The sequence below is a fragment of the Synchiropus splendidus genome, chromosome 1 (genome assembly GCF_027744825.2).
Source record: "Synchiropus splendidus isolate RoL2022-P1 chromosome 1, RoL_Sspl_1.0, whole genome shotgun sequence".
Taxonomy (NCBI): Eukaryota; Metazoa; Chordata; class Actinopteri; order Syngnathiformes; family Callionymidae; genus Synchiropus; species Synchiropus splendidus.
This window is the reverse complement of record NC_071334.1, coordinates 31,408,280-31,421,693: the sequence shown is the minus strand read 5'-3', so window position 1 is coordinate 31,421,693 and position 13,414 is coordinate 31,408,280. Positions and strand designations below refer to the sequence as shown.

The 13,414-nt window shown below is 41.7% G+C and overlaps 1 protein-coding gene across 4 annotated transcripts in view; it reads left to right on the top strand.

Annotated features, from left to right (window-relative positions):
- trrap (transformation/transcription domain-associated protein) overlaps positions 1 to 13,414 on the top strand; it is a 63,690-nt gene that overhangs the window by 25,986 nt on the left and 24,290 nt on the right. For all 4 annotated transcript variants that reach the window (XM_053879512.1, XM_053879486.1, XM_053879495.1 and 1 more), the window contains 15 exons: positions 454 to 564; positions 1,087 to 1,233; positions 2,993 to 3,206; positions 3,848 to 3,976; positions 4,510 to 4,659; positions 5,260 to 5,456; positions 5,543 to 5,664; positions 6,567 to 6,780; positions 6,900 to 7,079; positions 7,779 to 7,925; positions 8,115 to 8,234; positions 8,707 to 9,132; positions 9,214 to 9,326; positions 9,446 to 9,581; positions 11,769 to 11,960. In XM_053879512.1, the coding sequence (XP_053735487.1) occupies positions 454 to 564; positions 1,087 to 1,233; positions 2,993 to 3,206; positions 3,848 to 3,976; positions 4,510 to 4,659; positions 5,260 to 5,456; positions 5,543 to 5,664; positions 6,567 to 6,780; positions 6,900 to 7,079; positions 7,779 to 7,925; positions 8,115 to 8,234; positions 8,707 to 9,132; positions 9,214 to 9,326; positions 9,446 to 9,581; positions 11,769 to 11,960 (2,598 nt within the window). The remainder of the gene's footprint in view (positions 1 to 453; positions 565 to 1,086; positions 1,234 to 2,992; positions 3,207 to 3,847; positions 3,977 to 4,509; positions 4,660 to 5,259; positions 5,457 to 5,542; positions 5,665 to 6,566; positions 6,781 to 6,899; positions 7,080 to 7,778; positions 7,926 to 8,114; positions 8,235 to 8,706; positions 9,133 to 9,213; positions 9,327 to 9,445; positions 9,582 to 11,768; positions 11,961 to 13,414) is intronic.

The window sequence follows — 13,414 nt, the reverse complement described above, 5'->3', positions numbered from 1 at the left end:
GGAGAAATCTAAAAACTAAGAACACACAAATCTTGCCCACTGCTGCTTTACTCAAGGCTTCTGAAAAAAAGAAGTATGATGACTCGGTCAAAAAGACCGAGTGATCAACATTTGTGCTCTTACTACGTCTAAGAATCTTTACTTGGTTTTACTTATGGGGCTCTGGAAATTAAAATGCATGTCATTAAGGACCACTGAAATCTGTCTTGGAAAACTAACATATTGTACATACTGAGTACACATTGTCCATTGTTCGGATTATTCTTCTCTCTGCTCCTTTTCAATCCCTCAGAAGAAGTTGAGATGAAAGACTTCCTCTCAACCTTTTGTAAATGCGCTTTCATTTCCATTTATTAGCCTTTTAAGGTTGTGTTTTTTTTTTTTTAAACTAGTGATAAAATGTAATGGTAAAAATGTGCTCAGAAAGCAAATAATACTCTCCCTCTGTTTTAGGTGTTTGGTCGAACACAGTCAGTGCCAGGTACAGAGACGATGCTCACTAAACCTGTGGAGAAGCAACACACCGACACAGTGGTTAACTTCCTTATCAGAATCGCCTGCCAGGTAACCAACTTTCCTAATCAATCTCTGGGTAGAAACAACTAGCATGTGCACTGTTCTGGTCCTGCTATGACACATCTGGTGTCCTTCTTTGTCCTCTCACGGCTCTTTTTTGTCTCACTGACTTCGATGGCCTTGCTTAGATGCCCAAAATGGACGGTCGGGATTTTGCTCATCTTGGCTTATTCGGATTTATTTTTGGTCCTAGCTCCGTTTTCAGTGTTCATCCAACCGTCTCTGTTGAATAAAGCCTTCCTGATGGATCAGTTCCATTTCACAAACACAGATACTTAGTCATCATATGGTCTTGTATTTTCCAAAGGTGTCTGTGGTAATTACATACATAGTAGTTGTGGATAGTAGCAGTTATTGTTATGTTATATTATGAAATTAGCAGTTTTTATTTTACCTTGGAGTGGCGTAGCGACACAGCCTTGTTCTCTTTTTGACTGTTGATGGCAGCAATGGTATAGTCGTGCAATGTGTGACCATCCTCTAAAAATGTGTGACCCCACTTTGTTTTAGGTTAATGACAGCACAAGTGTGGCCGGATCTCCTGGGGAGTTGCTGTCTCGCCGCTGCGTGAATCTGATGAGGACTGCCCTTAAACCTGACATGTGGCCACGTGCTGAGCTCAAACTCCAATGGTTTGACAAGTTGCTCATGACAGTGGTAAGAATTGATTTCAGTGTCGCATACTGTCTTGTGTGTTCCGGAGTTTTCATTAAATCTTCAATGACTTTACCTTTTTTTAGTCCTTCATACTTCCATGACAGTTCATATGACATCTGATTAAAAAAATATATATTATTAGAAAGTTCATGTACAGTTGGAGTATTGCCAGAAAGTCTTATTTTAATATTAATAATGAATACATTTAGGTTTTTTTTTTTAGGAAAGTACCATGTGCTTGTACCATGATATGACATTTAATACTACAGAGTTGAGGTCACTGTTGTAGTAAAGTAGTGAGTAAAATTGTGATTTTTTTTTTTCCCTCATTTAGTTGCTTGTGTACAATATCTCGAAGTATGAGGGGAAAAATGAAATCTCAGTTGAAGAACAGTAGCTGCTGCGCAAACAAGAAATAATTTTTGGAAATCATGAATTATAACAAGTTAATATGTAATGCGTTTACATTCTACGCTACATTACATTTTGATGCACAAGTATTAATTAATTCAACCGCATCTCCTTTGTGTTTTCTGTTCCACATAACTGGGGCAATTGAAAATGAAAAGTTAAGTTAGAAACCCAAATAGAAAGCTTAAAGTCATTTTCATATCACTGAATCTGTAATTGTAATGCATAAAATGGAACTGTTCACTATAACGAATGCTCCGTTGCACTTTGCCCTCAAAGAGTCTGCCAGAGCCCCTCCCTTTTCAACACCGTCTTGGTTTGTTCAAACCCCACGACTCCTTTGTCCGTTATCTGTGGTACACCAAGTAAGACGCCAACCACCATAATGACAAAATAATGACATTGGGGAGATAACAGCAGCTTTCCGAATTGGCTAGTCCATTGTCTTTTAACCCCCCACATCTCTTCATCCTCATATCCACCCGTGTGCCTTCGATATCACTCACTATGTCTGCATTGCTCGTAGTCTTTCCCTCAGCCACCCTCTGCTGTCATCTCTCCTTCTTTGTAGCTTCATATCCCTGCCTTTTTGTCTGTCTCTCTCTCTCTCTCTCCCCCCTCTTATCTGCAGTTTCTTTCTGCCTGGGCTCATCTCTCTGGGCTGATTCGCTACTGCTGTTCAGACAAGGTTATCACTGTGTGGTGGCAATTGTCGTGTTCTACTCTTTTGAGGATCACTGCATCAGCTACTGCTTTGTCTTGCCCAACCCACAGTCACACCGGAGCAAACCAAACCTAGCTTCAGTTCCCAGGATACCGCTCCGACAAACAAAGCTCTCCAATGGCCTCTTGCAGATACTCAAACACCAGTTGTGCTGTGCATTACTGGAGTCATGAACAATGCCCTGAACCAGTTAACCTTTATCCTTCTACTTTATCTGCATGTCACTGATTAAGATTCAGGACATTGGCTCGAGAGGCTCCAGTCTACATTGCATCTCGAGAATGAAATCCCTGCTAATACAGTGTGCACCAGAGGCCTTATCACAGGAAGTCACCTTGTTCATTAGCTGCCATAATGGCCTGCATCTGCCCAGGATTATCCTATTGGCCTTGCCATCTTTGTAAACCGTGTTTGCAATTTAGACACAATCGGGACCTCGTGTTGGACATTGATCTTTGGTTAAGAAGCAATCACTTGAGGGCGTTTTCTCACAAAATGGCTCAGAGCCTGTATATTGATTTTTGGGGGTCTGAACAACGGTTAAATGTCTTATAAAGTATGATATAAACTTGTTACATACTGTTACTAAATGCAAAATTGACCATATCATGCGTGTCGTTTCAGGAGCAGCCTGCTCAGGCCAACATCTCAAACATCTGCACGGGGTTGGAGATCCTCAGCTTTCTGTTGACTGTTCTGCAGTCCACAGCTATCCTGGCTCACTTCAAGCCCCTTCAAAGAGGCATTGCTGCCTGCATGACCTGTGGCAACACTAAGGTCCTGCGTGCTGTGCACTCCCTCCTCTCTCGCCTCATGAGCATCTTTCCCACTGAATCAAGTAAGCACACAAGTCAAGCATTTTTATATGCGGAAAGGGCATTTGTGGCACATACAAATGCCTTGTCTTATTTTATGTAATGTCGGGACAGGTGTCTGACTTTGATTTAATCTTTGCATGGGACTTACACTGACGTCTATTTCCTGCACCTCATCAGCAAGTGAAGTGAAATCAGTAGAGTATTTCCCTGATGCTTTTATTTATTTTAAGCTTTTGTGTCTCACAGAAATGTTCTAGTTGCTTAGTTTTTACAAGAAATTAACTAATAGGAAAGTATCTATGCAATAGCACCCAGAAAACTTAAAATTGGGATAACTTATCACAATTGGCTTAATAATGTGGCTGAACATTGGAATTAAATAAATATCGATTTCCAATGCTAATACGGATATCCATGTACTTCTTGGTGCCTTACCTATTTTTGAACCTGTAAATCAAATTCTCAGTTTAATGCTATTGTTGTGGTGTAATATGTTGGCAAAAAAAGTTTTTTTTGCCAATTTTCTTGCTGATATATTTGTTACTGATATTATCTTCCATGTAAAAAAACAGTGTCATTGTCAGGCAGATTATGTTGTGGATGTTATTTCTAAATGGTAATGTGTGTGTTTCTTTCTCATTCACTATTTGTGTTATACAAGGCACATCAAACGTGGCGTCAAAGTACGAGGAACTGGAGTGTCTGTATGCAGCCGTGGGCAAGGTCATCTATGAGGGACTCACAAGCTATGAAAAAGCCACCAGCAACACAAACCCTACTCAGCTATTTGGTAAGACACTTTGCTCTTTTGCTATAAATCATTTCTTTTTTTTTTTTACCTTTTTCTATAAAACTTCTCTTTTCAAGCATTTTACTTTCAAGGACGGGTATGTCTTTGAAACTTCACCATGCCTGTTTTCAAGTATTACACATCAGTGTAGGAACTTGGATCGCTAAAAAATCTTTTTTGGAAATGTCACACAGAAATGTGAGAAAAAGTTGTACAGCTTTGTTAATTGTTTAAAATAACCTGGAGAAGCTTTAGTGCTCAACGTCATTGTTCATCCGTGGGCTTTTCGGGCAATATAAAATGAAATATGACATCCTATTTTTCTCGATTTTCTGTTGTGGCTTTGATAATATGGTTGTAGTGAAAATGTACCACGTATCAGGGATCTTGAGAAACTTGTCACCCAGGTCCGTGCCAACTTGTCCATCTTGTAAGTCTATCCAAACAACCATGAGAAGAAGAATGTTCTGAGATTTGTGCTTATACTCTTGTTCACAACAATGACAATCAATTTTCCTTTATCTGTGTTCCAGGAACCCTAATGATTCTAAAATCGGCCTGCAGCTACAATGCCAACTACATTGACCGCCTTATTTCAGTGTTTATGCGGTCCCTCCAGAAGATGGTTCGGGAACACTTGAGTCCACAGCAGGCTAACCCTGGAGCTGCAGAGAACAGCACAGGTATGGTTGGGATTATCCTCATACTTGGTTTATGTATTTCCCAGTTTAAAAACGTAAATGCTGCCAAGCATGTTGAGAAACTCACAAGACTGTTGACAGTGAAGTTTTTGTTAACTTTTCTGTGGATATCCTTATTCATGCTCACAATGCAGCTCCTTGAGTCTTAACTTACAGACCGAAATACACAATTTCTGAGCACTAATAATGTGTATTTTGTCTTTCAAAGATGCTCAAAGATATTGTGTTAGTAGACGCTGTTCTTGTTAGACTTCACAGAGGTGAGACGCCTCATAATTCTTGGTGTCCCTCGAAAGGAGGGTAATGGCAAGGAGATGCTATCTGCAGAGTAAATGGATCTCTAATGATATTGGGGGGGACCTCGACTAGGGGCACTCGCACCAGACAGACTGTGAGCCTTAGCGAGAAACATTCCTGAAGTCACTCTCATCTCATTGATGACTAATCTGTTTTTACACACTCTTGTTTTCATTTATGAAATGTGTAAGTGAATTTTAATCCAATGTAATGACGGGATGGAGTAGAAATGGCTGTTGGTTCTGTTGTTCACTGTACTTGATGTCACCATTTCCATTGCCACAGTGACCAGCGAGCTAGTGATGCTGAGTCTGGACCTCGTCAAGACCCGGCTGTCTGTCATGAGCATGGACATGAGGAAGAACCTCATCCAGGTTCTCACCTCTCTGATCGAGAAGTCGCCCGACCCCAAAATCCTGCGTGCAGTTGTCAAGATTGTTGAGGAGTGGGTGAAAAACAGCTCCCGTATGGCTGCAAATCAAGTACGATTGCTTTTGTAAATTGCCTTTGTTTATGTTTTAGGGCATGTTTCATCTCTTTGTATGTCCAAAAACCCTTCATCTTTTAGATGCCTAATCTGCGGGAAAAGTCCATCCTGCTGGTGAAGATGATGACCTACATTGAGAAGCGTTTCCCTGATGAACTTGAGTTAAACGCCCAGTTCCTGGACCTCGTTAATTATGTCTACAGGTAATTACCGTCATTCATCACATGGCCAAATGGCCGTGCCGACTGATGCCATCTTGCCCTTGGATCCATCTCACAGCAGGGAGGAAGGTTGAGGTTGTATTCAGGGTAGTGACTTTTGAAGTTGAGTCGAGGAGCGCTGGAAACCTACATCTTACAAATGGATTTCTGTAATTAAAAGGATCTCAACTGATCTTAATAATGTTGAGGGTCTACAATAAGGTGACGGACAACACACACAAGTGGAGATGGATTTCCTACCAGGGTAGATCACAGGATTACAGAGGTTTCAGAGTCACTACCATATAATGAGACACCTGGTAGGTAAGGTGCCAAAGGAGAGCAACTGCCCTGTTGTTCCTATTCATCAAACTGTGGCTCCATTTGTCTTTCTGTCCCGCACATATACATTTAGTTCGCCAAAGTACTTTGCATTGCTACACCCCATCTGCTAGACATGTCAATAGACTTAAAAAATAGCAGTGAAACCATGATAGAACACAAGTAATGATAATGGGAGTATAAAACAGCTGGGCCATAGGAACGGTTTAAATGGATGCAATATACAGCTGGGCTAGCGTTCCTTGTCATTTTTCCTTTTTATTCCCTCCTCCATTTTCCATCTGTTGTGCAATTTGTTCCAACAAGAACAAGAATTTATCTGCAATAGAATGATCTAGAATCTAGAAAGATGGATGTGTTAGATAAGTGTGACGCAGCCTCTTTGCCAGACAGAAGCAACTTATTTTTAGTTTTAATTCCATATCATTGCAACGATTGTTGTAGAAATTTGTCAGATTAACTCTGAATGGCTATATCATCTGCATTCAAATTTATGGCATAATATGAAGGATCATGACAATCAGCAGCAGCGTCTAATCCGTGTCAACACTGTCATAATGCAGGGATGAGAGTCTTTCGGGAAGTGACATCACGTCAAAGTTGGAGCCTGCCTTTCTCTCAGGACTCCGCTGCACGCAGCCGCTGATCAGAGCCAAGTTCTTTGAAGTGTTTGATGCTTCCATGAAGCGACGTGTCTACGAGCGGCTCCTCTACATCTGTTGTTCACAAAACTGGGAAGCCATGGGCAGCCACTTCTGGATCAAACAGTGCACTGAGGTAACCCAGTAATGTGTAAAACACAAGTATTGATATGTTCTGGCCTCTTCAAATACAGATCCCTTCAAGGCATCTGACTCTTGCTTGTTTATTTTACATCTCGTGTTCATGTTTTTTAGCTGCTGCTAGCTGTTTGCGAGCGGAATACTATAATTGGCACGAGCTGCCAGGGGTCCATGCTGCCATCGATTACAAACGTCATCAACCTGGCTGACAGCCATGACCGTGCTGCCTTTGCCATGGCCACCCATGTTAAGCAGGAGCCACGAGAACGAGAAAGCAGTGACACCAAAGAGGAGGTATGTCACTGGCCCACACAGACAGTCATAAGAATGTGATAAGTGACTTCTCCACACCAGTATTTCTTAATGCTTGTTTCACTGTACATTTACTTAGGGATGCAATAAACATTCGGTGGCCAAAAATATTTGGCTGAATAGTGGGTTCAAAAAAGGCAACTTTGGTGGCTCTCCGCCACCGAAGCCGAGAGTCACCGGTCTCCTGCAGACCAGACAGGACCATTATTCTAATTTTGAGACCCATGTATCACACATTTCCTCTTATTTTGATCAATTTCTTTTTTTTGCCTCAGTTGTTAAATATTAAACATGAACGGTTCCAACCGGCGTCATGGCGTCAGTGATATGTGTAGTCCAAAGTACAGTACATTGTTGAAGTTTTCGGTTCTTTTAGTGTGAGAGAGCGTGAATAGAATTTCACTTTGCAATGGGTGTTCAACCATATTTTTTAGAGCCTTCTCTGTATGTTATCAGCCTTTAATAAAATGGGTTATGTTATGTTTTTTTTATTATTTGAAAAGCAAACAAATCATTTAATCTAATTTTCTTTGCATGTAACATGTATATAAATATGTTCTTGACTATTGACACAACGTTTTGAAAAAAATGTGAACAAAAAAAGCTCTTTATTTAGCTTTGGCAACCAAATTTCAATTTGGTGCATCCCTACAATTACTTATACCTAATGTTTTCTGGCAGGATGTGGAGATTGACATTGAATTGGCTCCTGGCGACCAGACATCCATCGCAAAGACAAAGGATCAGGCTGAAAGAGATGCAGGCAACCAACTTCACATGCTCACTAATCGACATGACAAGTTCCTTGATTCGTTACGGGAGGTGAAGGTGAGATTCTTCCTCTCGACCTGGTACCACATAAATGACCAAATAGTCTTAAGGTGGCTGCATTTTGGGTTGTTGTATTTTCGGTCAGTCCCAGGAATCTATCTTGAGCTGCAGCCTCATCTCAAGTATCCATTGCCCAGTGGCTACTACTGCATTCCTGATCACAGAGATCTTTCTTTTTTGTCTAAGACTGGGGCACTGCTGAATGCTCTGGTCCAGCTGTGCCACATCTCCACCCCACTGGCTGAGAAGACCTGGGTTCAGCTATTTCCACGTCTCTGGAAGATTCTTTCGGACCGACAGCAGCATGTGAGTAGAGAAAAAAAAATCCTTTGTTAAGTCTTGGGTAGTAAATGATGCATCTGTAAATTGGTGGCATATTGTTAGCACATAGCCTGCTATGCCACACATATTATGATCTGCAGAAAAAAAATGTGAAATTCAATCTGGTAAACACTGTAACAAGCTAGCACCTAATTTCGGCTTTTGTTACAGAAGAACAAATTAGTTATTGAAATCCAAAACATGCCCATCAAGATTAATATGACACTTAACAGCTATGGTCTAAACGCATCATATAGGCTCCATTGTGTTAAATAAATTTTTGAGCACATTTCTTTCTCTCTCTCTTTCTCTATCCATCCATCCCACTAGCTGTTGCGTCATCTGCCTTGTTTCTTCTCATCAATCTATTGTTAAATACAGCTCATGTAAGTGTCAATAGCCAAAGGCAGTGATTCTAAAGTTAATTTGTGATGATGTGTGTTTCCCCCCCTCCCAGGCTCTGTCTGGAGAAATCAGTCCCTTCCTGTGCAGCGGCAGCCATCAGGCCCAAAGAGACTGTCAGCCGAGCGCCCTAAACTGCTTTGTGGAGTCCATGTCTCAGTGTGTTCCCCCCATTCCCATTCGACCCTGTGTTCTGAAGTACTTGGGCAAGACTCACAACCTCTGGCTGCGCTCAACTCTCATGCTGGAGCAGCAGGCTTTTGAAAAAGGTCTCAGCCTGCACAACAAACCCAAGCAGAGTGCAGAGGTTTACGAACAAGAGAGTATCACACCACCTCAGCAGGAGATTCTGGATTCTCTAGCTGAACTGTATTCTCTGCTCCAAGAGGAGGATATGTGGGCTGGCTTGTGGCAGAAACGATGCAAGTTCCCTGAGACTGCGACTGCCATTGCCTATGAGCAACACGGTTTCTTTGAACAGGTGGGGCTGCAGATAACTCACTGTTTATTCGCTGTCATTCATTTAGAGACAAAGTTAATTCCCAATAATGTTTCTCAACAGGCACAGGAAAGTTATGAGAAAGCAATGGAGAAAGCTCGAAAAGAACATGAGAGGAGCAACGTTTCTCCGGCTATTTTCCCAGAATATCAACTCTGGGAAGACCACTGGATACGGTAAGATTTAGTGAGAGGTTTTGTTGGGCATCATTTCTTTTAATTATATTTCTGCTAGGACGTTGTAACCATCTGCTTAATGAGTTTGAGTTGAATTTAAGTGAATGTGATTTTTGCAGCTGTTCAAAGGAACTGAACCAGTGGGAACCATTGACAGAATATGGCCAATCTAAAGGCCATTCCAATCCTTACCTGGTGCTGGAATGTGCTTGGAGGGTTTCAAACTGGGGTGCCATGAAAGAGGCTCTGGTGCAGGTAAGGCTTTGAATTCTTCATTGTGAATTAGATTACAAAGCCAATTCATATAGGGAGCCTAAGTTTCTGATTCTTCTAGTCTAAGATAAAAAAAATAAAGAAAAAATATTAAATTATTTTCTGGTCCACTGCCTCATGCCTCGGATCACACCTCTGCTGCGCCTAAACTAAAATGATAATTAGTGATGTGAGTTTCGAGTGTTTGTCTTGTAAATTATTTATTTGCTTTATTTGGACTACAAAACGAACATTGGATGTGTGACTTCACCGCAGAATCCGGTAGATGCTAAAGCTGATCAATTATCAGAGGTAGGAGCGAGCAGACATTAGTTGACATCATTACTTACCGAAACCCTGTAGAGCTTGTCCCACCTACTGGCTCTGACTTGGACTATCAATTGAGAGCCTGCGACGAGCATTGTGGTTTGCTACTACACAGCACACGAAACCTGAAGTAACGTTTGATGCTGGTCGAAAAGCAGCGCTCTCACAGCATTAACAGACATCGTATGTGAGATCAATCGCATGTTTCAAGCTAGCTCAGAAAGTAACTTATCTCTCCATTTACTTGTTCATATTTTTTGTTGCCTTAGGTCCCATGAAGCAGCACTAGATGGGCGTAACTTAGCATTCTTTTATTTTATAAGAACTTGCCCTTATATTTTAGCTACTTTTTGTCCAGAATTTTTGGTTGACTTGCAACTTTTTTGCTCCTCCTGTACCGATAGATGAGAAAAAGAAAGGCACCTCGGAATCTTAAAATGGACCAGTTCACTCGGTTACTTTATTGGCTTCATGTTTCCCGAAACAAAGTGCAGATGGGTGGCAAGTGTGTGATAGTACCTGACAAATAACATATACTCTTGCTTTGCTCTCTCAAGGAGACTTGGAGTTAATCCATTGAGGCACTCTGTCCTACAGTGACACCTAATTAAATTGTCTTGATGGCAGCTCCAACTCTGCTTTATCACCTTTTTCGCTGCTTTTCCCTTCAGCTTATTCTTCATTTCTCTTTCTGTCTTTTCAGTAACTGCTATTCTTTTGATTATAAACATATTTAGGGCTTTATTCTGCTTCCATCTCTCCTTGTGTAGCTGTAACTGCAGCTAATATTTACAACAGCTGCATGGGAGAATAATTACTCTAGCATCTGCTGGGAGGTGATTTGTTTTATGGTGGTGGAGAGGAAGTTGGTTTTCCGCTGCTTGCGCCTTACACCTGCTCAGAGGCAAAGTTTAAATGTCCCTGCTTTCAATTAATGCTGGCTGTTGATAAGGGCAGCCTTTCTTGGGACTGTTCATCAAGCATCTCCCACAATCGGCATGCATCACTTCACGTCTCTCACAAGGTGTTGGTCCGAATGCATGTCCACATCTATGTTTCTAGCGTTGCATCTGTTCTTCCTTCCAGACAGACAAGTTTAATGGCCTGCAGCTTAAGTGCTAATTCCTGCTGTGCCTTAATCAATACTAGGTCCTGGTCACTGGCTGGTTGATTTGCCATTCATGATTGAAAACTGGAATAAGAATGTAGGAACTCAAAATAAAGCCGTCTATTTGGACGTCACTTCACCAAGCGTGGAATATACCCTGGGCCTTTTTTCCTCAGATTGTTGTTAGATTACTGCAGCAGCTTGCTGTGCCACATGAGACCAGTCGACATGTTACCAGCTGTCGCCCTATTGCATCAGGTTTTTTTTGTTCAGTATTAACATCATATTATTGGCCAGTCAGCTGTTTAATGAAATAACAATTTGTAATTATGCTGCGCTTTCACCGGTCATGTGTAGAGGTAGGTCATTTAACACATGCTGTCTTTCCATTTGGCTTATTGGTGTGGTTTTTCTGCTCACAGAATTAGAAAATGGTTTAATTATTGGTATCATGCTCAGCAAAGCAAATGAAAACACATTATACTAAAAATGTGTCTTAAATGCTGATTGATTCTAGAAAAATTAATCACTACTTCCTCTACAAATGATTCTGCACAGGCAGGGGAGACTTTATTTTGCTTCTCTTCGTAGTTTTTTTTTTCGAAGGACAAGTGAGAACAGAAATGAAGTCTATATTCTTCCAGGCCAATCTTTATGAATGAGCTCGGCACATCCTGACAAAGACAATTGCAAAGTTCTGGGCACTGTGCTCCCATTGATGTGCAGCACTTCAACATCCATCTGTTTATTTTTAGGTGGAGCTGAGCTGCCCCAAGGAAATGGCCTGGAAGGTGAACATGCACAGGGGCTACCTGGCCATCTGCCACCCTGAGGAGCAGCAACTCAACTTCATAGAACGCCTGGTGGAGATGGCTTCTAGCCTCGCCATCCGAGAGTGGCGAAGGTTGCCTCACATCGTGTCTCACGTTCACACACCTCTGCTACAGGTCAGTACTCATTATGTTCTGGGTCCTGATGCTCACTGTCGGTGGTCAAAGAGGACATAGTTTCAACTATAAATACCAGAATTGTTCCCAGCATTTCAAACACATGAATACCTAACTGACCGGACTGTGCCGTCATGCTACCATGTAATCCCTCTCTCTCCGCTCACATGAAGCTCAGCTGCTCCCTCCACCCCACTCTCACTCCAAAACAGATTCTGATTTGTGCAATGCAGTCCTTTTTTTAAAATGTGTGAGCACCGAGTAACCAACAACATGCGACAAATGTGACGCTAAATCAGTTCCGCACACACACACACACACACACACACACACACACACACACACACACACACACACACACACACACACACACACACACACACACACACACACACACACACACACACACACACACACACACACACACACACACACACACACACACACACAGCTGCTGGATCTGAAGTAAGGGGACACATCTTAAAATTGGACTGATGCATGATTCCAACCTATAAAACAAACTTTGCATTTGTTTTTGTTACAAACTCAGAACACAGCGGCTGCGTACAACAACACAGATATTGGGGATGTTTACTGGGGAAAGTGGGATGAGCTGTCATGCCCGAGTTGATAGAAAAAAGAAGTGTGGAGATGATTGGCGGATGATCACAATGTCCTCTATTTCTCGCTTTATTTAAATATAGAGAAAGGGCCTCAGATTTCAGGAGGCACCAGACAAAAGAAGACGAAGGGAAAAGTGGGCTAGTCTGAGAGAAGGGGATATGAAAAGGATAAATGAAGGTAGAAAAGGTGTTGATAGAACACAGTGAAGGGGACAATGTAAGAATGAGAAAGAAGGAACAGAGGCAGTCCTGCATGGCTATAATTACTTCCCAGCCATCAGATACCATTTGATTAAATACCTGCCGCTGAATTACATTTACATGATGGATGGGACATTCTGAATGAAGGTTAGAAATGGGCAATCACCTGGTATTAGTAGGTAATGGTGGAGGGGTGGAACCCTGTTGCCTAATTTATTTAGTTCTGGTTGATTTGATTGTGGGTTAAGTCATCAACGCACCATGATTCACCGTATTTATCTTTTTAAAATGGGTATTTGAATGTGGTGACCGCGTGTGTGCGCACGCACGCACGTACGCGGCCCAATTATTTACCCCAGTCGAGGGAAAACAAGCTATTTATTTCCCTTCACCACCGAGCTGCGGCTTGTAAATCTCCATTCCAAACTTTGTATCGCACACTCATGGCTCCACATGTCGCCCCGACTTCTGCAGACGGAAAATGGCTCGAGCATCATTTGAATCAAGTTATCATCAAATCTCTGCGGTGACTGACGATCGATGCATTATCAGCCGCATTATCGATTAAAAGGCCCGGCTCTAATATTGATTGATGAGTAGTTATATTTCAGATGATTGATTATATGTTCA